The 25,134-nt window shown below is 37.5% G+C and overlaps 2 protein-coding genes across 7 annotated transcripts; one reads left to right on the top strand and one right to left on the bottom strand.

Moving 5' to 3' along the window:
* Positions 1-5,296: 5,296 nt before the first annotated feature.
* On the bottom strand, positions 5,297-17,485 carry LOC140224251 (uncharacterized). Of its 5 annotated transcripts, none has more exons than XM_072298306.1 (9): positions 16,997-17,478; positions 13,168-13,387; positions 12,365-12,817; positions 11,464-11,727; positions 10,773-10,853; positions 9,963-10,204; positions 9,036-9,198; positions 8,060-8,156; positions 5,297-7,340 (listed from the first exon to the last, which is right to left on the bottom strand). In XM_072298306.1, exons 2-9 carry the CDS (start codon positions 13,376-13,378, stop codon positions 6,959-6,961), a joined length of 1,893 nt encoding a protein of 630 aa, XP_072154407.1. In that variant the 5' UTR covers positions 13,379-13,387; positions 16,997-17,478; the 3' UTR covers positions 5,297-6,958. The 5 variants fall into 5 exon arrangements, 4 of the variants coding, with proteins under 4 accessions (XP_072154407.1, XP_072154408.1, XP_072154405.1 ...); XM_072298307.1 differs by having other exon boundaries at positions 11,464-11,796; positions 12,569-12,817; positions 16,997-17,477; XM_072298304.1 differs by having other exon boundaries at positions 11,464-11,796; positions 16,997-17,476.
* Positions 17,486-18,263: 778 nt separating this feature from the next.
* On the top strand, positions 18,264-25,134 carry LOC140224249 (uncharacterized). Of its 2 annotated transcripts, XM_072298303.1 has the most exons (4): positions 18,282-18,638; positions 19,830-20,082; positions 22,095-22,208; positions 25,033-25,088. In XM_072298303.1, the coding sequence occupies exons 2-4, from the start codon at positions 19,842-19,844 to the stop codon at positions 25,071-25,073; spliced, it is 396 nt and encodes a 131-aa protein (XP_072154404.1). In that variant the 5' UTR covers positions 18,282-18,638; positions 19,830-19,841; the 3' UTR covers positions 25,074-25,088. The 2 variants fall into 2 exon arrangements, with proteins under 2 accessions (XP_072154403.1, XP_072154404.1); XM_072298302.1 differs by having other exon boundaries at positions 18,264-18,638; positions 22,095-25,134.

Raw genomic sequence — 25,134 nt, 5'->3', positions numbered from 1 at the left:
CACTGACTCCAAGGCTCTTACGAATTCACGGGTATGCTATCAGAGCTAACATAGTTTTTGTTGTTCTTTTTTCTTTTTTCCGTTGGCGTTACTCAACGAAACTGAAAAAAGAAGAAAGGGAAAACAAAAACACGCTGATAACTGGAAATAAAGCTGAAATTGTAAAGTGCTATTCACCGATTCAGTCTGATAGTATCCCTGTATCTGAATCTCCCTCTTTAAAGTCTCCCTTTACCTTTGTTTTGAAGTGTTGGAATCTTTCCCAACAGGTCTCCACTCCACGACTGGTGCTTTGTTCATTGTAAAAGAGTCAAAAACCTCTGTTCAAATTTTTTTCTGTCAGTCTTTTTTCCCCAAAACTATCCAAATCACAACATTCCAACCATTAATGCATCACAGGTTACTATGTAGTTGAGATCATTTTTGAGTTGAGGTAAACTTTCTTCTATCTTACACGGCCAGATTATTGCAGAAAATTTTTAGATAGAAGTGTTTTATGTTTCCTTTGCAGGTGCTGCGAAAGATTTTATTACTTTCATCAAGTACCTTATAGATAATCTTCAGTTAAAGTGTTTTTCTTTTGTTTTTTTATGGTTTATTTTATAGTGCATTTTTGTTTTATCAAGAAAATCATCAGGCCTTTTTTATCATGAACTGAAACAGGTCGTGTCCTTTTGTCTTTTCTTAGGTATTTTTACGACTCAGGAGTAGATACTTAGTTTTATGCAGATAAAAAATTTACATTAAAAAAATGTCTGTTTCTTTTTTAAAAAGCTACCTTACTAGCTTAGCTCTAAAAATTTCATATCAATTGTTTTTAGAAGATAGTATCACGAACTTGTTCGATTTCAACACACGAAAATTTTTGTACTTACAGTTCTTTTGTTCATTTCTTTCCTTTCATCTACCAACTGTAAAGTTCATGAAAGAATATATCTATATTTATCTATTTTTGTTTACATTTTATAGGTCATTGACCACTTTGAATTTAAGTATTCCGCCTCCCTAGATCCTCAGCTTGAAAAACAACTTGTTGTTAAGACCTACAAAAATGTTCATTTTTTTCTGAACATGAAAATTTTGAGATCAAGTGTCAGCATGATATTGAAGGAGTTCACCCGCGTCTCTAATGACTTCATATTATTAATTTGTCCCCCTTTATATAATAAATCCAACACAGCTTTTTATGTTTCTGGTAGGTATCAAATAATGTGCTGATTCCCCTTATTGCTAATTTTTATGCTGATAGTTTTGAGTACTCTAATAAGTGCTAATATTTCTAATAGAACGGACAAGGACCAAACCAGGCCGAGCAATGTTTTAGTTTTGTTAAGTACAACATTGTCAAGGTACATGCAATGTCACCTGTCAGAGTTGTTAGATCATTTTTGTGCTTGTTCATGCAATTGCTATTTAAGTAAATTTACTGTCTATTAGCAAGATTTGTTCGGAAAAAAATGTTTGGCAGTTTTGTAGGTCTTATAATGAATATTTATTCATTTTTTTTTAAAACACGACCAGGCTATTCAGCCTATATATACAGATGAGAATTTCAAACTTAGAATATAAAACAACACCATGGCAGGAGTCAAGTATAACTGTTGAAACATCAGAACCAATATTTAATCAAACAGAAACGACAACCTAGGTACATGATTAAAAGTAAACTAGAGACTTGAATGTTGCTGCAGCAAATACTGTACTTAGGCTCTGTACTCTTTGAACGATCAGTACTGTTTCGGTTTGCAGAATGAAAAAAAATTTGATATTAATAGCGAACACTGTAACATCAAATTTATAGAGTATCAATGAATTTGAGCTGTAAGTATAATCCACTACATTTTAGGTCACTCCATGCCAAATGAGAAATGCCAGTTCACCATCTGTTCTAGTTTAGAATGATTTTTTTTCCCCCTGTCTCTTTTTAAGTCAAAGTAAAGGAAAATCTAATTTTCAAGCTTGAAGTACAAACTCAGTACTTGAATAATAATTAGGAAAAAAAATCATCCAAGTTTTGAAGGTACTTAAGAACCAGGCTTGGCTTGTACATGACCCATTTATCTGGCAAAATGATCATTTTATTTGATGAAGATAATTCCTAAAAATAGCACAAGAGAAAGGGAAGTTGATACTGATAGTCCAGTACATTTTATGCGAATGGTCCAGAGCGCAGAAGAATCTGATGGAGGTGGAGCAGTTCAGGATTCTCCAACTTTTTTTGACTGGTCATATAATTATTCCAAGTATTTGTTTTTCTTTATTTCCTCTTTGCTGCATTTAAATTGCAACTGGAACTATATGGACAAATCGAAGGATTGGGGGGGGGGGGGGGAGGGGGATTGCTACACTAGTTTCTTGCGTAAATACATCATAAGCTCGTGTGAAATTAGAAATTGCGGACAGGACACGAATAACCACAATACATACGGCTAAAATTAAGAGCATCATGACAAAGGTTTCTGACGCGGCGAGCAGAACTGTAAAGGAGTAATAGAATACATAGAAGATGGTATTTTGTGAATAAATCGCAAATCCCCCACGAATGGTATAATATTACTTTATTTACTTTCTTGTCCTCGCTCCGATTTGAGCACTGAGGAGATTTTTATGAACCGCCGCCCGCGGCACACTATGATCCAAAACTCAAGAATAGGAAGAAATTAATAGGATAATGGCTGAAAGATTACGAAAGTTTCGTGTCCTACGATTTTTGAGTCGCTGATTTCGAATTTGATGGCAAATTGCCAATGTTTTAACACTCTGTCCTATTAAATGTGGCAAGTTTATGACACGCTGCGGCGCGGCGCGGCGTGCTGCCAGCTCGAAACGCCTACAAACCTAAAGGGATACTTCAAGCATTGCGCAATGCGTGAAGTAGCCCTGTAGGTTTGTAGGCGTCAGTGCGCGTTTCGCGCTGGCAGCACGCCGCGGCGCTCCCGACGGGCGGGTGGTGAACGATTTCTTGCGGGGCGAGCGCTTTGGTAGAGAAACTCGTATAGGTATCGTGTATGATTTTTTTTATTTTTAATTTTCGACTTTTAAAATTACACACTGGTCGTGAGAAGTACTTATAGTGAACTCTCAACGCTAGAAGAAGTGTAATCATAAAAGGCGCGTCGTGCACCATGCGCGCTGCGGACGGCGCAGGGTGGCTCATGAAATACCCCTGATCCCGCGGTTCACAAAGCTCTAACAAACAGAAACCGAGGCCAGAAGCGGGGCTCATTTTAGGCCACATCCAACATCTTAGTTGAGAATTTTAAAAAATTGACTAAATATTCGAGTTTCCCGTTGAAAAATACTCTGCGACACCGCGTTTCATAAGAATCGAACGAAGGAACCGAGATAGCATTTTAGCCCACGTCCGCCATCTTGGATTTGAGGATCTTAAAAATTGACTTAAAATTCGAGTTTCCCGTCGAAAAATACCTTCTGACACCTAATTTCAGAAAATTCCATCGAACAGGAGCCGAGATAGCATTTTAAGCTACCTACTTCAGTCATTTCGGATTTTCGGATTTTGAATTTTTTGAATTTTGAGTTTTTGACAGATTTTGATTTAAAACGCGTGATACCCAAAATCGAAGCTCAGATTCGGATTCCTCGTAAAAAAATCGATGCGATTTCATGTATCACACCCTGGCACCGAATTTCAGAAAAATCCATCGAACAGGAGCCGAGATAGCATTTTAAGCGGCGCCCGTCATTTCGGATTTTCGAACTTGGAACATGTGACCTAAAACGCGTGATACCCAAAATCGAAGCTCAGATTCGGATTCCTCGTTGAAAATTGATGCAATTTCATGTATCATACCCGAGGATAGCGTGAAGGAAGGAGACGTAACGTATATAGGCATACTGATTCGAGCATATGAATCCAACGTGGCAACATGGGTAGTGCTTAGTGGGTCAGCGGAGGAGGAAGAAGAAGAATTTATCGCGAGGAATTCCTCGGGACGAAACCGAACGCTTAGCTAAGCGCCGGCGCGCGGCGCCTCCCCGTTCGGTTTCACTCGGCGACCCGTACGGCGGCGTAGTTCAAACGGGCAGTACCCCCAGCTAGCAGAGGAATATTCATAGGATATTCGTAGGATATTCAATGACAAAAGTAGAATATTCGATGAATATCCTACCGAATATCCTACGAATATCCTCCGAATATCCTAATGAGACAAGTCAGATAACCTATGAATATCCTACGAATATCCTACCCAACGAATATCCTCCGAATATCCTACGATTATGTGAGCAAATCCTTCCGGGGGGGGGGGGGGGGGGGAGGAATTCTGCATTTTAACGAAAATTGTAGGTTACTAGGGCCGGGATTTCCTCGGAATGCTTATCTGCGCGGTTCGGCAGCGCTCAGCGCCAATTGTCACGAGAGCCCGTGTTAAAATGTACGTCAGACGTTGACGCCTGACGACCGTAACATTAAACACGGGCTCTTATGACAATTGGCGCTGGGCGCTGCCGAACCGCGCCGATAAGCATTCCGAGGAAATCCCGGCTTAAGAAACCAAATTTTTGCTGTAGCCAGAGCATCCTGTTACTGCAAGAGGTTTATGTCCTGTAATAACTCATGGGATGTCTTCGACTAAGCAAAAATTTATGTTTCTTAGTAAAACAGGACATGTAATTTTCACTAAAATACAAAATTTCTCCATTTATCCACTTCCATTTACTTTTCTTCATTATTTTCCAGATTTAATTTTAATTTTTAACGACTGCATTCCAAAGATTCTCTGCAGGTGCGTTCAATCAGATCCTGATTGATCAAAATCTGATTGAACACACCTAGAAAATTCTTTGATTCCCTGTAGCAGCCTCTTTCAGTGTACGTAATTAGTTTAAAAAAATAAACTTCAGATGGGTCATGATGAAAATTTCATGTTTTCCATGGTATAGAAAAATTGCTAAATATTGCATGAAAAATGGAATAAAAGGAGAAAAAATGTGTACTTGATAAATTTAAAATTCAAAACTGTCTGACAAAACCCAAGTATGGTGTCTTGTTATTCTTAAAAATAACATTTAGTTAAAAGTGTTTTCACACGTCTATAATTATGTCATTAATGTCTAACAAGGTTAGCGTTTTCTTACTAAGTACAAAAGTGGTTGAGAAGTCAATCCTTCCAACTTTTTCCAAATTTTAAATCACAAATCTTGTATTCGAAATTGACTGATTTAATAAAAAGTCATCAATCATTCCAGAAAAACAATGATAATTTTTCTCGCCCGTTTTTTAATAATGTTACTGAAATGTTTTGGTTAGGAACAGATAATAAGAGAAACATAATTAAGGAGAAACAATTTTCTTGGTAAGAGGTTTAATTGGTTGAACAAAAACTCTAAGCAGAGCATACAAAAAATAGGCTACATATTACAATGTAGGAGATCAAAAATTATTTAAGTAAATAAGGAAAGAGGTAACGCTTCCTGCACCCTTCACAGCTAAAACAAAAATAATTGGAAGCAGTACAACTTATTATGTAAACTTAGAAGAGGTATAACTATTGAACTTTCAGACTTCAACAAAGAAAAAAACAATCACAGTACTAGCTGCATCACAATACATTTGCATATTTGCATGGTAACTTAATCAAGTTTATAGAATCTAACCTTTTATCAACAAATCACTTTCAAAAATACACTATTTACCACTTCAGACTCTTCTAACAAGTTTTGCTTGGAGCTCAATAATACGAAAGGAGTTTTCCGAACGATTTGAAACATGGCAAAATTAATAAAGGTTTTGGTTGTGTATGACTTGGTCGAGTGACAAGAATATTTGATAAGTAAACTCACACTTTTTGTTTCTGGTCCCGATCTCTATGCAGGTTTTCTTCACTCATTCAAAAAACATTAAGCCATACAGGATAAATGATAGTGGAATCTACAAAATCCAGTATAAATGTGGGAAAAAATATGTTGGTAAAACTGGTGGAAAAATTTCTGAGAAAACCAAAGAACATTTCACTAATGCCACACACAAAAAAATTGGAAAATCATCTCTTAGTGACCGTCTAATAGAAACCGGACACAAACCAGGGGAATGTACAACCAAAGTCTAACATTCTTGCACCAAAGGCAGGAAATTAAATTTACTAGAACAATTGGAGATAAACAAACGGAAGAGAGAAGATCACCTGTTGAACAATCAGTTGGAAAGTCAGGTTGCCCAACTGATTCTCCCCTCCAGCATACAGTGACTGCGCCCGCACTCAGCAGTACTGAAAGACTAAAATATCACGATATCGGATTGTGTGATTTTAATTTTTAGTTTTTATTAAGTTTTATATCGTTTGACGAACGAAAATATTCGTGAATGGAATACCTGAAGATGGACTAAATAAGTCCGGAATGGCCATCGTGAAGGAATAAGAAGTATACCTACATGAGATCGGGACCAGAAACAAGAAGTTTACTTATCATATAAAATTAATAAAGTTACGTAGAAAGTACTCAAGTGGAGACTTCACTTAGGTAGTAAGAAAAATATTTGTAAGGCCTTTGATAGCTGAATTCCTTTTTTTTAAAAAAAAATTAAGTTCATTTCCCCACTTTTCTTGTGCTAATAGAAAATAACTTTCAAGACTCTAAATTATAGTAATATGTAAGGTGGATGTCCCTATTATTGGCAACTTGTCTAATAAATGCATGAAATAAGCTGTGGGTGGCAGGGAAAAGTAAAATAAAAAAGGGAAAAAATATTTCAACGGTTGGCTAAACTGATAAAACTCATTTCAAGGATACAGAACTTTAAAGTTACGTACTTAATTAAGAAACGTTTATTTCTAGAAAAGACTTTGCTGTTGATTAAGAAAAACCAAAACCTTTTTTTTTCTAAAAAGAAAAATCTAAACCTAAATTTTCCTTAAGGTGCCAATAATAGGGGCATCCACCTTAGACTGTTTGGTGCACATCATACTTTCAAGATACTCAATTAAATTGATATATATTAATATAATTGAGAGTCTTGAAAGTATGTTGCAGCCATGCTGTCGTCAAGTGGACTATTGGGCCCATCGAATAATTCATTTATGGCATACTGAACATCATCATTGAGACTAAATCTTTCAACTGGGACCTCTTCCCTGTCTTCATGAATATTCATGTCTTCTTCGCCACCTTGAGGTAATTCATCTTCTTCGCCACCTTGAGGTAATTCATCTTCTTCACCACCTTGAGGTAATTCATCTTCTTCGCCACCTTGAGGTAATTCGTCTTCAACTGATTCATCAAAATTGTTATCATTGAAAACATCATCATTTTCTAAATGGCAATCATCTTCAAAATTATTGTTTTCTTCATCATTGCCGTTCTGAGATTTCTTGTACATTCTGAAAATTAAACGAGAAAAAAAACCAATTAAATCTGTTCACTTTCTAAATTATATGAGAGGTTACGAGGGGAAGGGAAGTGAAAGAAGGGGAGGGAAAGGGAAAAAGAAAGGAGGTGGTATATAGGATTAAAATGCTCACTGGGTTAAATTACGAATTTTTTGTTTCATTTTATCCTCCTATTGTTTTTAGTCACAAAAAATCGAAACCTAATCTTTTACTTAAAACTACCTAGGTAGTTCACTTGGTTCTATTACAACCATTATTAAAAATTAAATTCTCCGAAATTCATTTCTTGAAGGCCATTTTATTCAGGGCAATACTCTCAAATCGTTAGCAACATTTATTGAAAACCAAATGGGCGGAAATAGGGAAGCCTCTCCCAAGAAATTGTCATGGCTCCTCCGAGGAAATGAGAGGGATGTTGTTAAATAAGTGCGTGACAATGCATTTGTCTTGGGCATCAATCTCTGGGCTAGACCAGCTCAAAACTGCTCTTGAGACGAATCAAGTTTTCAAAATTTTCAACTAAGACCCTCACAGAACCCTTTTTTGGAGCTGCGAGAAACCTTTGGTAGGGTGCCTTCTACTACCTTCCCAGACACCTCTTGAAGAGGTTCCCTTCTAGCACCCCCAGATAAAACTCTCTAACTTCCACCCATGTTGATAACAGCTTAAAATTTCCAAAAACATGTACTTATGACTTCATCATATATTACCCAGGGTTTAATCTTTCTTCAGCATGCGCCAGCCATCGCTTGAAAGGCTCGAAAATTTCCTTGTCTGTTGCATTTGGGAATTTGGTTCTGATGGCTTCTGAAATCCAGGAAAACGATTATGACATTAATTATATGTTTACGATGAGGAGAATCAATGAGGCAACTGATTGGTCCTTTACAATGAGCATAACAAACGGCACTTACTGGAACTGAGTTTTGGATTACAATGAAAATGATTTCAGGTAAAATGGCTTGTACATGTTCTTCTGCTACAACACAAACCTTTTCTACATAGATCTGGCTGTATCAGGGTGATTAGCAACATTTCATTTTATCATTCCCTGACTTTACCTTGACTTTTTTACGATAACGTAAGGCCACTCGATGTAGTCAAAGAGTACTTGTGAAGCATTGTTGAGCGACGACCTTCAGGATTAGGTTTACGTGGAACCTACTCCACAAAATATTCCCTGACCGATGAGATTTTCTGACTTTTTCCGGTTTTTCCCAGTCCCCAACCACTCTGTGTATTAACTGTTTAAGTATGAAGATCAGCTTGTAGTCGTATTTGAAATTTGTAATTTACTGATTATACTTCTTCAATGAAGCTTTGAAGCGCGCAATGCTTGACCCAGTTTTTGGATGTACGAAAGTAAAGAGTTGAAGCACTTCTCAAAAAATATTCAGAGTAACTAAAAAGATAGTTCATTTTTGCTTCCTCGTGCAATCTGCTGTCCTATCATATCATGGATGATAGTATATTTTGTACATTAATTTTTAAGAGTTAGAATTGAACTTGGCAGAGGATTGCTTTCCTGATTTAGTCATTTTTTACAAAAAAGTCATCTGTATTGTGACCTAAAAGCACGAAGCTAACTGTTTCTAGGCAGTTCTGAATTTTCTTTGGTGCCTGTCTGGAATAAGGAAGCTGCGAAGAGTTTATAGGAGACATAATAGAGAATAGTACGACACTCACTTGCAATAGCAGAGAAGAGATGGGTATTTTCTTTGATGGGTTTTTTGCCTTTATGCCCTGTCCAAGAGTAACAGAGAGCCAGATCATCCGTCATGAGGAGGTTCGCAATGGCCCTCATAGAGTCACCAATTGTATCCTTCACTTTAGTTCGCAGGAATTTGATCTAAGAGAAAACCATGAAGTAACATATGTAATTATAAAAAATTTGAACAGAGGAGAGTGGTTAGCAGGGTGAGATAGAATTCAGATTCGAAGCTCACATCCTCTGCTAAAGTCGAAAAAATGCTTAACTCATATTGCAATGTTATATTTCTTTTCATTTTAAATGAAAATTACCAAACAGTTTCTCGGTTTGAAATTTTCTGTGATTTTCTTCAATAACTTTAAAAAATAAAACGAAATTGAACAATTTTAATTCCTTTTCCTTCACAAAATTAAAACATGATCAGAGATTTTTAAACATTGCAGTTGAGAGACGCATTTTTAGCATTTTAACTATTAAATTATTTTGGGAAATTGAGGGTCAGAGAGAATTCACTGAGGATACGGAATGATGCATGATTTATATACTTTAATACGAAAATCCTTGTTTTCCTTTTTGCAATTTCTTTTGATCATTTGAGGGAGCCAAGAATCTAGATTTTCAGAAGGATGCAACATGAGAGGGCAGTAAGTGGCATTCTACATTACCAAAATTATGCATAACTTTCCTCTTATTGTACGAACTATTTTCTGTTATCTGGCAGATTTCTTACCATTCCTTAAGCGTTTCTTTATTTTTCTTAGCAACACTACTCTAGATGTGGAAAAACCAATTTTTAAGCGCATAATCTTATCAACATTAAATGTCTTTCAGAATGTTGATTCACAAGATCCATAAAACTTAATACTTAGAAGAATATGAAAATTTGACACAAGAAAACTCACAAAATTTAAGTGATACGTAACGTCGGATAGATCACGATTAAAGGTCTTCAAACTTTTTTCTGTGGCTAGAGGCAGAATTTCATTGAGGGAATCGTTCGTAAGAGTGGACTCTTGGATTAAGAGGTCTGAAATTTTGGAATCCATCTCTGCCACGGTTTTAGTTAAAGACTCAACAGTTGTAGACAGCTTAGCCACTCTATGGGTGAGATTGCCCACTATATTAGACATCTTGTCAATTTTTTCTGGAAAAAAAGAAAATAGAGCAATTACTTATTCATGTTCATTGTCTCGAAAGAAATCATCGTTTTTTGAAGAATCGTACATAAGACAACTTTTTTTCTTTGACACAAATTAGTATGCAAATATTATGACTTTCTTCACATTTGAATAAACAGCCATCTTAACTAAATTTTAATATCACTCATGAGTGGGATCTTAATTTTTTTAAAGGGAAACACAAATTTCGAAATAGAAAACGGTGAAGTTCAATTTTTTTTCTACACCCAAAACGAAGGCAAAATTTATTTTGGACCACTTCAGTGGGTGAAATTCTTGCATGCAAAGGAGATCCACCACTTAACCAGTTGATCAGTAGTCTGTAGGAAACATGATGGTACGACTAATTTTCCTTACAATCAACTTTTTCACTACAATTTACACCCATCAACAGTTCTCCAAAAGTGTCGAAATTTCCTCAGTGTTGCAATGAATATTGACGAGCAAAAGGAAAGTCTTTTCATATGAGGGTAGATAGATGTCAAGGTGGATACTTAAATTCTACCAGGCAAAAATATTTTTGAGATTAGTTACCAATAACTGTAGAAAAATTGTTGAGAGCCTTGACCAATTCTTCACGGCCAACAGGGCATCTTTCAGAAACTAATTTGTTCCCTAAAGTAGGAGGAAAAAACATCAACAATGAATGAACGTGGTTTTAGATGAAAGTAGGACACAATCTTGATTAATTTGGCATTGATTAAAATATCAATAGAAGTAAAAGGAAGGTATAGGATAAAATTGATGCCGTTGCAAAAATAAACATTACATGGAATCGCTTTGAAATTGCAGACCTGCAAACTTTGCATAAGGCTAAATTTTGGTATAAGTTTGCTGGGAACATTGTTGATTGTATTGAAACAACAGTATGACACCTTTAAAATTCGTATTTTCAAGTTTACAAACATTTATTAATTTCAAGATTTGAAGCAATTTTTTCCTATTGGGACAACCCCTGCAGTAGGATGAGTTGAAGATGAGAATATTTCTTCCATTTGCCGGAATTTAATGAAATTAACAAATTTTAACAGTATTCACATGTCAGCAAGTGTAATTGAGGGATGGGGGGGAGAAGTTCTTTTAAAGTAAGAATTTTCTAATACGTTTAAGGCTGCTTTCAAATTTAGCAATGAATAACATAAACAAATTAAAAAAAAAATTTGAGAGAGATTACTTCTTCACTGTAGGCGAAACATTTGAATGAAAACTCAAGTAAATGACTTACCGGCTGACTGATTGACAGGTGGAACAGGTATCTGCCGATGTGGATGAGATCTGTTTGCTGCAACAGAGGGAGCAGGTTTCTGGGGTTGGAGAACAGGTCTTCGCTGATGCGGATTAGATCTGTTTGCTGCAACAGAGGGAGCAGGTTTCTGGGGTTGTAGAAGAGGTCTTGGTTGATGCAGATTAGGTCTGTTTGCTGCAACAGAGGGAGCAGATTTCTGGGGTTGTAGAAGAGGTTTTGGTTGATGAAGATTAGGTCTGCTAGCTGCAACAGAGAGAGCAGGTTTCTGGGGTTGTAGAACAGGTCTTGGTTGATGCACATTAGGTCTGTTTGCTGCAACAGAGAAGAGAATTGAGATTCGTTAGAATAGAATTGGAACTTTGTCTACCACTCCCTAATGAGGGAAGGCCAGAAACCCGAGGGCGGGTATAAAATGCAGGGTGCTGAAAAGCACTATGAACTTCTTTGTATGTGTTTACCTGCGTTTTGTATGGAACTTGGGGCATATTGCAGGGCAAAGCAACAAATTTTGCGACTCTGTTGCAGATTTCTTCCTATTCATTATTGCAAGAGAATAAATTAAATTTAATGCTGTAAGTATTATTGAGAAAAATGAATTGGAGGTGTAGAAGGATTAAGAGAGAAATGAGCATTCGTATTGTTACATAGGCCAATGTAAAAATAGTGTAGGCAGCAAATACATAATTCACAAGTATGCAATAATACTTGAAAAAACCAGTAGCTGACAAGAGTGGGATTTATTTTGATTGGAAACTTTGCGCCTTCAGTAAGACTCTCATCCTGTCTTGATGAACAGTCCATACTGATGATAATAAATGCTGAAGAAACTAATTTCTTCAGACACACGAGACATGAGGATGAAACTTGAGAGTAAACTTACCACTGGACGGATTGCTGCATGGCGTCTTGGCATGTGGTTTAGCGATGCTACTTTGAACTGGTGTGGCTGGCAATCTCTGTCTTTGATCGTAGTTGGTTTTGTTTGAAAGAGGGTTACGGATGGATTGAGCAGAGGATTTCTTCCGGCATTCAGTTTCTACAAATTGGGTAGATGTAGCGAGGGGTGATGGTATTTTATACCTACCAAAACTTTCATCAACATCGCAAGACGGCCATTCTAGATTTGCAAAATCGTAGGCAGATCTCTTAGCTGTCGGCTGTCGTGTGGGTTTGACAGAGGTTGACATGACGTGATCATTTTCCTCATCGGAATCGGACATCTGGCGCTTTTTAACCACCCTGTGCCCCCGGCCAAGTTGCTCATAATCCGTGGAAACGCCCTCAGAGTCATCGGCAATCATTCGCTCTAATTTTAGCGCTTCAGGCCAGGATTCTGCGGAAAGAAGAAAAGGATATTTCATAATCAATCGAAATTATTATCAAATAAACAGTTTTGGACAAATGAGCTCCAGACTCATGTTTGCATGGAAATTTTGAAACTCCTAGTGAAATCATTCAATGTCACAATTCAGATTTTCATTAGTTAGATAGGATGTATGAAATTATAGTTTTCCATTTTATATTATAAAAATCATTATCCTTTTTTAATTGTATGCAAGGAGTAATTTTTGTCAAGGGAATATTTAGAAAAGGATAAGAAAATCTTTACCGAAAGAACAATTTAAAAAATGACAGTTTTACGTGCAAAACTAAGGAGAACAAGATGAAAAATTCAGAACTAACCAATGGCTTCTCTTTTGATGATGATGGCTTGAGTTGCCCATTTCTCCACTTCTTGAAGAGGAGTACTAATTTTTAACAATTTTCTAATCAACTCCCTCTTCGTGCAGGGTGGGTACTTTGTGCGCTCCTCTCCTGGAGTGTTACTCACAATCCATTCCTGGCGGATTAATCCCACAGTATCATCCTCCTTAAATACAATGACGCACCACATATTTTACGCCTGTAAACAGAATGTCAGTGATTAAGAAAATTTTTATTTATTGGAGATAAGTCAATTTTTACGAGAAGAGATTTTTAACAATTACCTGTTTCTCCTCATTTTTGTATCTACTTTTTCTTAAAGTCTTCTTAATCTAGGTAATTCTCATTTTGCTTTTGTTTTCTTTTTCTATTATACTTCTTTTCTTACTTTTTACAAGATACTTTTAAACGAAACATAATTTTTGATAGAATGCTTCAATTGACATTCCCCTAACAAGGCACCAATTACCTCAGTAAAAAAATGTTTAGAAAGGAAGGTTTTAGAGACAGCAAGAAAATTACTTACTAAGTAAGAAACTTTATGAGCCAGTATTGAAGGGCTGTTGAAAAAAATGTAATTGAGTTTCCCTCGTATCACATGGTGTGAAGGAGAGGTTGTGTGATGAAGCCAGTCTTAAATGGGAGAATCATATTCTTGTGAAGTACTTCTCCTATCGGTACGGCTATCAACTCAGACATTTGAGAGACAAAAAAAACTCCTAATTTGGAACTGGGGCAAATTGCAGTGTAGGCATCTTCCTTGTGCAAGAATCTTCGCCCAATAACAGTCAAAGCTCCTGTGGCTATGTCGGAGCAGATGTTTCTGATAACGATTATGCTTCCATCTTTCCTTGTGAAGCAGCAATCCCTAGCTGATATTCCAAGTCGAAAGGATTTGAAGTGCAGGTTCATGTACTGTGGAGAGCTGAACCCAGTCAACAGCGGACCTTTGCGATGAGGCATTGACGCGTATGGGAACTGACGGTTGGATGCGTTTTCGTGTTGGGGACAAGACATGGACTCCTCCAAACGTTTCACAGCTTGCGGTAGGGGTACATTTCCTTTTCCTCGCACGATTAGTTGCTTCAGAGAATGTAAATAAGATTCAAAATCCCAAGAGGCACAGTCTTCCATATTATCAAAATTTTCCAGATTATCTGGCAAATGGATAATGCTGTGAAAATTGTGCGTGAGCAGATTAGGAGCATACGTTGTTTTACAATCTTCGACAAATTGAATTAAAACGGCACGAGCAGTCTCTTTGAATTCTTTACACTGGGACGGATTCATCAGCAGCCTTAAAGGAATGTGCAACAAGAAAAAGTTATTTAAAGCAACTTTACTCAGGATTCCGTCCATAGCAAATGGTCCAAGATATAAAACGAAAGTTCTGAACTCTGTTGCTTTCCAAAATTTTACTGCCTCTAGCGGTCTTCCTCTGCGGCCTCCGAATTCGGTGGGAATGAACTTTTCGTACACAGATAGCCTGCCAGAAGCAATAGAAATTAGCTCGGGGCTAAGCTGGGCATTGTTCTTACTTTTAAATACCCACAATTTGACAAGCTTCTTACAGATCCCTAATGCCACAAGATGTAGATAATCTAGAGGAAAATGGGCAAGAAAATTGAAAGCTTTATAATTACAGAAAGGGGATGTGCCCCTGTGGAATTCAACATCTGTTTGCCTGAGGAACTCGTCATGAGTTCTTGGTGCTGCCTCAAGATTAGGATAATACATCCTTTGGCAGAGCCTGGACCATACACCTTTAGTTTTACACTTGGTACAGGAATGTTTGCCATTAAAATTAACTATGTTGAGGATAAACGATTTGGCTGGGGCATCACAAATACATCCGGAGAGTTCTGCAGGATAGTGCTCGCCTTTAAACTGAATTCCGTTCTCACAAACGTCTGATAATTCCTTGATGAATTCATCTAAATACTCATAAACATCATTAGGTTTTGACAGATCATTGTGATGAAGGGCAATTGGAAAGACATGGTGATTTATATCATCTGAAGATATGACCTTTCCTAAGATTGGCCAGAAGTGTCCTCCACTGGCTCTAAACAATGGAAGACCATCAAATGAAATTGCCAATTTCACTTTGCCATTTTTCAATGAGACTCTTCCATTTATCAATTCAAGGGCTTTTGCAATACCTCTCGCCAGTCCAAAATAAGCAAATTGCCCCCCAGATGGGAGAAGCCTGACTCCTGTGGAAACTGGTGTATGCACTAAGGTTCTTGCATCTAATGGCAAAGATTGAAGTTCTGCAGGATTAGCAGATTTGAGAATCTTGAGAAGCTGGTTGACAGCTACTTGCGAAATTCTTTTGGAGACTGCCCAAACCCGTAACCTTTCTCTGAGGCTCGGTTGAGGTCGGTCTGGTTCCTCATCAGGAGCTGCATCACTCATTTCACCCTCGTCTGAGACCAAAAATTCTTCCATTGAACCATCATCAGCAGTGTCGGAGTTACTTATGAAGGAACAAATTGAAATATCATCATCACCACCATTTGTGTCTTCATCCGAACCTTGAACAAATTCATTAACATATTGACTGTTCTCTGCACCCTCCAAAAGCTCCTCGTCTGTGCTGTGGGTAGTAGGCACCCCATAGCAAGAGTTACTCTCGTCGGATGTATCATTACTGGCTTCTTCAGCACTGACACTTACAGCAGTGTGTTCAAGTAAACTAGGTTCGACAGGTGAATGTGGTTCAATGTCCGATTGCTGTGCATCTGATTCTACAAACAAGAGACTTGCAGCCTCTTCAGCTATTCGTCGATATTTTGTCGCTCTGGAAGCTCCTAAAATATCTCTCCTACTACGCTGCCCTTGTGAAGCTCCACCACCTTCATCCATTTCATTCCTCAGACTCACCCGATCTAAAGAAAACCAATAAAGCATCTCTTAAGTAATTGATGCTCTAACTACTTGATAACCTAAAATTGTGGCATACAAGGAATCGTCATGGAATGAAGAAAGCTGGAATCATGTTCTGGGTTTTAACGTCTCGAGCCCTGAAAGCCCTCTTGAATCCGATTTTCATGCAAGACGGCAAATTAAACACAACAATTGAGTGTGTTTAATTTGCTTTCATGAGTGAAAATCCGATTGGAGGGCTTTCAGAGTTTGGGACATGCAAACTCAGAACATGATTCCAGCATCATTTCAGTTCGGAGTTGATTCCAGTTTGTTCTTGCAAAACCAGTGCGTACTTAAGTGGCCAATTTCTAACACATGCAAGAGCACCGTTTAGCCTAACCTTGGTTACAAACTCAGGCTGAGGGTAAGTCAGGTTTGTCGGACACAGAGCGGTTGTATAGACCATGTAGCCTGCGGCCTGATTGTTGAAATTTTTATCAGCAAAACAAGCATCGGAAATCGATTTATTACGCAGCGCAGATAGGGCTACGTCTGCTCTTATCATGCCGAAATAGCCAGTTAAAGTATCAACAATCAGGCTGCAGGGTTGGAAACTGAGTTGTTACGCTTCAGACCTGAGATAAGAGCATGGCATACACATGGCTAGGCTAACCTAGTTTGCAATACACTACGTCTGCAAACAGTAATCGATGGTTGATTGAAATGCATTATAATTGCTGCATGAAGGTCATAGAAATGAGTACTTAAATGCTTGAAAATGACATCAACTGTTCCATTCCTATTCAGATTGATATCTAAAGGTCTAATTACGACCGCTAGTGAAAATTTAACTGAAGCAGGGTGTGGGTCCATGGAGAGGCTTCAGACAGTCAAAATAAACAGTTACTAGTCCTTCAAAGAAAGATGCTGTACTTACATTCAAAAGTTGTGTACTTCCTCACGGGTCACGATAACGAAAAGTACGAAAACACAGAAACACACACAGAATTCACGGGCTTCAGCACCAAATTGTATGCAAGCGCGGGCGCGAAAGGAATAGCAAATAGCGGCAATCTTCAAGTTGGAGAGGTTAGACACGAGGACGCGCGAAATACGAATCGAACTTTTTGGAATTGAATATCCAACCGTCCGCTAGGCACGCTGATCATCGGATCTCAATTTCTCAAATGCCATCAATATACATATCGTAATCTTAATCTACATTGACATTTAATACAAATACAGGCGGAACCACAGTAGAAATTATCCTATGAATATTCATTGAATAATCTAAAACGCCGTTTTTTTCGGATATTCCTAGGATATCCCAAGGATAACCTGAAAAAGTCAGGATATTCATAGGATATTCGGAGGATAATCAAAGTTGTGGGACATTGGTAGGATATTCATGGGATTTCTACTGCTTGCTGGGTACGACAGAATCTAGACGCGTCGTTAAACCTTTTTCCTTCACGCTATTCTAACATATGATACATGAAATCGCATCAGTTTTTCACGAGGAATCCGAATCTGAGCTTAGATTTTGGATATTACGCGTTTTAATCTATTTAAAATCGTAAGAGAAATTACAGAATTGTCCTTGAAAATTGATCACACATTAGTGTTTTTATACGTCACTAAACCTCTTTCCTTCACGCTATTCTAACATGTGATGCATGTAATCGCATCAGTTTTTCACGAGGAATCCGAATCTGAGCTTAGATTTTGGATATTACGCGTTTTTAATCTATTTAAAATCGTAGGAGAAATTATAGAATTGTCCTTGAAAATTGTTCACGCCGCATTAGTGTTTTTTATCCCGTTTTTCTTCTTTCTTTTGTGAAACAAACATTTTCAATAACGTAATGTATATTAATCGAACTAGCAACGAAATAAATTCTGATTAAAATTAATAGCAGAAAATGAGAACAATAATGCGTTGTGGGTTGAATTTTTTGGATTTTGACATACGTTAACGTCTAAGACATGCAATCACGTAGACGGTAGACCGTGCATCCTGTGTTACGGCAATTTTTATCTTTAGGAATTTTGTCTGAAAATGGACTATAAACGAGTTACTAGCGAAAAACCGAGCGCGCGAATGGATTCTCCATTGCTTCTCTGCAATCTCTTTGAGTGCTTGGGACACACGCTCTCTCCCCCTCCCCTCCCGCCCATCATGGTGATCCGAGAAACTTGTCACGCTTCGCCCGTTCAAAACCGAGCCGGATGCACGGTCTACGTGATTCACATCATATTATTATTATTATGTTTACCGGGTTCATTTTGAGGTTAGCCACTATTACCCAATTCCCATCAAGATTTTGATTTGCCACTTTAGCTTTCAGTCATCTCTTTGGTTTTCATTGTCCTCCATGGACAATTCTTGCAATGATCCATCTCCAAAGTTGCGCGCCATCCATTTCTTCAGCCGAATAATTTGAGCTCTACCATTTGGGACTGGGAGCATGAACACATCCTCTCTCCCACCTAAGTAACACGACGAAGTTAGTGATGTGTCGTTTATAATCTCTTCATGCTCCAAAATACTCTACTTTCAACGTGGAAATCATTTTACAGTAAGTGTACAATTTTTCTACTTATTCATCTGAAAATTTCAATTTGGACCACTTCTGAGTGTGGTGGCCCTCGTCAGAAAAAGGCGACTTATGGTGTTTACAAAGTTCAGACCCAGTGGAAACTTGAATCTTTACGTCTTTCTTAATGAAGAACATCAAAAGTGACCTTTCAAAATGATTTGATGGACGCCAAATTTTGTGTCAGAGCTACTCGCAATACATTGTATCGATTAGTTCCATGTCTTCAGGTGCTCGTGCTGGGAACTGTACTCGAATGGAATACATTTCCTCTCAAAAATACTGTCTTCATTACTTTGAATTTGTTTGTGAAATGCCAAAAGTGAATGCTTTAGTCTCATGAAAACAGGAATTCGATCTCTAAATTAGATGAAAATGACAAGTGAGTAAAAACATTGAGCAGATCAATGTGATGTATCGTGTGTCGTTGTGACAAAATATGGGGTCTACTAAATCACCTGAACGATTATCTCCAAGTAAAGCTAGTTAGTGGGCATAAACTCCTTATTTTCAAATGGACTGTTCATTGTTGATATTATGCAAGTCTACCAGAATATAAATGCTGGGAGCGTACTTACATATGATTTATCAGTAGGTAATTTTTAGTACTGACTTCGAAAACAATCTTGGTTTTTTCCCTGTGCCCGCCAATTTTCCAGAACTTAACTAAAATTTTAAGTAAGTTAAGGCCAAGAAAACTGTTCCACATTTTTTTCTCAGAACAAATGTCTATTTCATCAGCGATTGTGGAAACTTCTAGGAACTTACCTTCCGTCCTTTTTTAACCAAGTAATTCAATTTGTATTTTGATTATGAATTGATTTTAAGATTAAACTACAGGAGTATTAGAAAACGAAAGGGTGAATCACCCTTTTAAAACAATCGTGTTTTTAGCTACGGTTGAACGTGCTGTTGATGAGAGATGAAGGAACAAACTTTTCTTGAATCTTGACCAGGATGAAACATAGATGATTCAATTCCTCTTCAACCATTTTTTACTCCCCTCTTCCTTAGGGGCGAGGAGTAATCTTTGTTAATATATTTGAAAGTATGCCAACAGTGTGAACATTGTTTTAACTGTTCTATCAAAAGTATCTACTGTTTCTGCATGCACCGATCACTGATTTTCCTCAAGACTCTTATTTGATTTGTATTTGTTTCACCTTCTCCTAGAACATAGTGGAAATGAAAATGGAGCAAGTGAGAAGACAAGAGCAAGACTCTGAAGCAAGCAGTTCTATTGCTAATGGTACAATGCAAGGCTCTTCGTATGAGCAATCTTTAGATGGTGAAGACAACACGCTGGTGAAAACCAAGCCAAATTCTGCCATGGGGGATGCTGTGATCGAAGGGATCAAAATAAAAGAGGAATTCATCCCAGAAGAACAAGAAGCTGAAGAGAGCCCCTCTTTCATTTTGCCTATAGGTAGGTATGATTGATCTTCGGATATTTTTTTATCTTTCATTACTTAGGCTGCTCCAGTATGCTGTCCACTCGGGAAGGGTCTGAGCTTGTCTAGTGGGGTCTTACAAGGGAAAGGGAGTCCAGCCCAAGCCAGGGGTGCAGAAAATGCCCGATCACGCGCTTGGGCGGGCGTGTGAACATGTGGAAAAGCCCTAAAAATGTGGAAGGAGGGACATTTTAAGGGGCCAAAAGTCGAAAATCAAAGGAAAACAGAAGAAAAACGTCATCTTTTTTGGATTGGTGTAAAAACGGCTTACGTAATACTTGAACAGCCCCTAACGGCTCCTTTTAATGGCAGGGTTTCTTTATAAATTTGAAATTGTTAACACAATGTAAGAAAGTAATTATTTATCGACATTGAAACTGCAGAAACGCGTATTTCAGTTGACAGCCTTGAAGGCTGCCTGTCATACCTCAAGACACTTCTTAAAAACCTTGATGATTCAGCGCGAAGAATTCTGCATAAATTTCAAGCCATGATGTTAGTTTGGTCTTCTTTGAAAAAATAAAACAAAAGTGGAGATTTGAAAAACTGCACCAGTTTTAAGGGTTTTGTGATATACTTATTTAAGTTACAGAAGCCTCCAAAAATCAGTTGTGGAGTCTATCACTTAAATTTACCTTGAGCATTCAGTTAAAGACTGTTTCAAAAAGAATTGTGTGCAAAATTTGAAAGAAACTTACCTTAAAATCTGAAGGAAGAAGTATAGAGCCTCAAAAAAATCGCCTGTAGGCAGGCAATTGATTCGGCTACTTAATGTTGAGATCAAGGCTCAGTACTCAGTATATCATTTTAGGATCAGTTAAATGGTTTTAAGCACAGAAAGGATGAGAGTTAAAATTCAATCTAGGTTTTTGCTCATTTTTGCAAATAAATGTAGCTTTCAGGTTCTACCCAATGTTTACATGGGTTTTAAGTGAATTTATTTGCAACTACTTTTATGGAGGAAACCTATTTTCTGTGCTAATCAATTCACAATTAATGAAATTAAAAAATAGGAAAAAAGAACTGTTTTTAATGAGAACTCTAAACAAATGTAAAAAAATGAAGATCACTTTTAGAGGACTTCTAATGAGGCTGTGAGTTAGTCGTTCAATTGCTCCCCTGAATACTATAGTTTCTCTCATGAAGCACAAATTACCTCAGCCATTTCGAAGAACAAGAGTGTTTCAAGAAGAAACCCAATGAACAGCTTTTGAAGAAACTTCTCACATGGTGGCGTAAGAAAATACCACTGGGCCCCTTGCAAAAACTTTCCCAGCCCCCTCCCCCTCAAGCTTGGATTCCAATAGAACTCCTCTGGCGCCTCTCGCTTTTTCCTCCTCCCCTCCTCACTCCGCTAGAGGTCTGTATGTATCATGGACCATATATTACAGAAAATTTCCCTCAACAATAGATTAGTTGGACTGAATTTTGCAATTTGGAACTATAAATTCTGGTAATTCTGGAAAAACACATATGTGCATACGGAAACTAATGGCACTTACGTCGTTTTTAAACGGGGCTATTTTATAGTTCCAAATTGCAAAATGTAGTCCAGTTTTGAATCTAAAATGTGCAGGGATTATCCGAGGCCTTCCAAGGATTTCAAGCTGGTTCTATGACTCAAAATCCGGAAAGTGACAAAAAAATTGAATTTTTTGTAATACAATTTGAATTGAAGACTGGGCCCCCAGTAAAAAGTATGTTAGAAAAAATTTTGGAGGAAAAAAACAAAAGAGAGTATCAAAGGGAGCCTTATCTTCAGAGAGGATACAAAGTTGGAAGCCAAATGGCAGAATTAAACCTGAAAAAAAAACAAGAAAAAAATTCCTTGTGACTCAGGGTCTCCCTGCATTCTAGTATGTGTGGAGGTGTCTGTTATTATTCTTTTCACAGCATTTAACTACATATATCACAAGCACACTGTGTACCTACAGAAGACTCCCGAAAGAAAGTGCTTATTCTTCCCTTTATTTTTACTCTTTTTTAGGAGCTGACCATATCAAGCAAGAGGCAGAAGACATAGAAACTCCAAGTATTGAAGTTACAAGTGTCACTAGCCCAGCAAACCTTGATGCCTTTAAATCCAATTTGCAGCATGCAGGTACCAATTTTGAAACACATGCACATTTTAGTGACAAATTGAATCCCTGGGCAGAATCACCACAGGAATATTCAATTGCACAAGAAAGTATTATTGTAAAGGAGGAGGTTGTTTTCACCCAAGAAAATAGCCCTTTTTACTCACTATCCTCTGAAAATAGTTTTGCTGGGACAGGAAGTGAAGTAAAGACTGAGTGTCACCCACAAGAAAACTCTGATGAATGTTCTACCTCTCACTTTGAGGATGTTCCTGTATCTCAAGCTGTCATTTCTGAAAATGTTAATCCTTGCTCCCTGCATTTTGAGGCGTCTGCAGTTTCTAATAAAATTTCTCTCATGAAAAGTGAATCGGTGGAGGATGGAAACAAATTCGTCCACCATGACATTGGCAATAAAATGAATCGCAGTTGTGACGCATCAAATTTTTCCTTGTCGCACACAAATACCAAGGATTGGGACCAGCCTCCATCGACCATCAAGGAAAATTATGAAGAGCACACAAAAGTCCCCAGAGAACTAGAAAAATTTGTTATTAATGCAATTCCAAACATGGAGAAAGGTGTTTGGCAAAAATTATACTATCACTATTTCGAAAGTTATCAAGGAAGAGAACTTAAAAAAAAATCTCGCATTGTAATACCCCTCGCAGATTTCCAGCGTATCTCAAGTGATGTCCAATTTTCACCTCAAAATGAAATTTCTCTTGAAATGCATCCTAATACCAGTCTTAAACCATGCAGCAACTCTGTATCCTTCAATGAAAAATTAGAAATGGAAAAAAAAATCAGAAACTTAACACATCCTAGAAAATCTGAAATCGCCAAAACTACCCCCAGAATTCTTCGAAAATCAGTCTCTGGCAACTCTTTTCCCTCCTCAAAACTCTTTTCAGTGTCATCATCAAGTAATTGTGCCCTCACTGCAAAAAGTAAACTAACAAAAGGAATTTCTAATATTCTTCCAGAACCAATTTCCAGTTACCCTGTCTCCTCAGAGCCCACCTCTCCACAGATGTCTACAAACTGTACTCTTTCTCAAAAATCCAATTTCTCATTGAACTGTGACGCAAGTGTAGAATCAGAATCCAGTCTTTCCTCCTCTAGATCTTGTGATAAAATACATTCATATGATCCAGAGTTAAATTGCACACTGCCCCAAACTAACAATACATCCTCTTCTCTGCCTTATACTGATTCTAAGCAAGCTCTTTGCTGGCCTGAATCCAGTAATTCATCTTTTTTATCAAAGGATGAAAATGATTTTTCATGCAGTCCTCAGTCTGACTTAACAACTAAACAAACTCTCAATTTTACCTCGTCTGCGAGTAATACTTCATCCACAACTTATCTTACGAGAGATCCTTTATATGAACCTCGACTTGCATCTACAGTAAACCATTTTCTTGGCTCAACCCTAACTGCCAGTGAGTCTTTGTCCATCATAAACGATGACCGCACTGCAGCATGCAAACCCCAACGGGATCCTAAAACTGAACTTAATCCCAATGCTACCCCTCCTGTTCCTTCTTCTACATCTCTATCACGTCGTAAAAGTGCTCTTGTTTGCAAACAAGATTCAGAGCCAACTTTGATCTGCTTTTTCTCTGACTTTTCTGATCATAGAGACAGGCCATTTAATCCCAAACGAAAAAGCAGGCAGGGAATCATAAATGAGCTTTTAGCAAGAGAGAATATTCCTCAGCGTTTGAGCGTGGCAGAAGCAAATAAATGGATTTCACTTGATTTCCTGACCTGTAAACGCTGTGGAACTTCTTTTGAGACTGTTAAATCCTGTCTAAAGCACGTAAAATATCATTTTTGGGACACATATTCCTGTAAATCCTGCCCCCTTTCGTTTCGATGTAGGAATCTGTATGAAGAGCACTTAAAAACTCACGCTTGCAGTAAATTTTTATGTCATTCTTGCCATGAGTCCTTTTGGTCTTTAAGAGCATATACAGCGCACTCAAAAAAGTCCTGTAGCAGACCCTGAAGATGCTGATTTTTGCCGCTCCTGTTTTGATCAGAAAGATTTTGTAGCTTCTTTGATAAATATGTATTCACAAAACACCAACCGCACATATTCTAGGTGAATTTTGTTTCCCTATTTCAAGAAAAAAAATTCTTTGAAATTAGGACAAGTGAGTACATATTTAGACATTTTAGCAAATGAGCCCTCATCAAATGCTGTTTCTTTTTCTAACTCATGATAGTTATCAGTTGATTCATCATACAAATGAGAACTTGCCTAAATACGCCTCTTCTTGTTGTGGTGACGAAAATCAAAGCACAGGATCTTTATTGTACACTTGTATCACTATATCGTGCCTAAGGCTACTAATCCTTTTGCATGTTTTGAAGAAACTATTCAGTAAGTAAGCTCAAACCAAACAGTGCAATACTGAGCATTTTTCTGTTCAAATACTGGAGTATTCCCAGTAAAATGAATTAACATAGATTCCATTGAAAAGGAATATACATGATAGTGCTGAACAAAGCATGAAAGAATTTTGCTTCTTATTACAACAAAAAGATACATTTATCTTGACATGATGTCAAGGCAATAGATAACAAGGAAATGAAGTTTCAAAGAATTATAAAAGGCAAGACTGCCTCAGTAAAATCAATCTTGATTAAAAATAATATCAAACAGATATACATCAGCTATACATATCTATATAAGAATACTTCCAGGGAAGTCATATGATGAAAAAAATCGAAAATATACATGGAAAAAAGACACAGAACAACAAAGAAGCCAATAAAGAAGAATTTGTGTGAACCTGACCATCAACACTATCTGAGTCTCAACGGTTATCCTCTTAGCTTATGATGGAATCTTGAGATGGCTGGATTCAAGGAGCTAATTCACCCATTCTCGATATCAAAACAGAAGGAAAACTAGCAATGAAATAAGAACTGGAACAG

Source organism: Bemisia tabaci, chromosome 3, assembly GCF_918797505.1.
Source record: "Bemisia tabaci chromosome 3, PGI_BMITA_v3".
Classification (NCBI taxonomy): domain Eukaryota; kingdom Metazoa; phylum Arthropoda; class Insecta; order Hemiptera; family Aleyrodidae; genus Bemisia; species Bemisia tabaci.
Note: the sequence above shows the minus strand (reverse complement) of the source record. Positions and strands in the feature narration are given on the sequence as shown.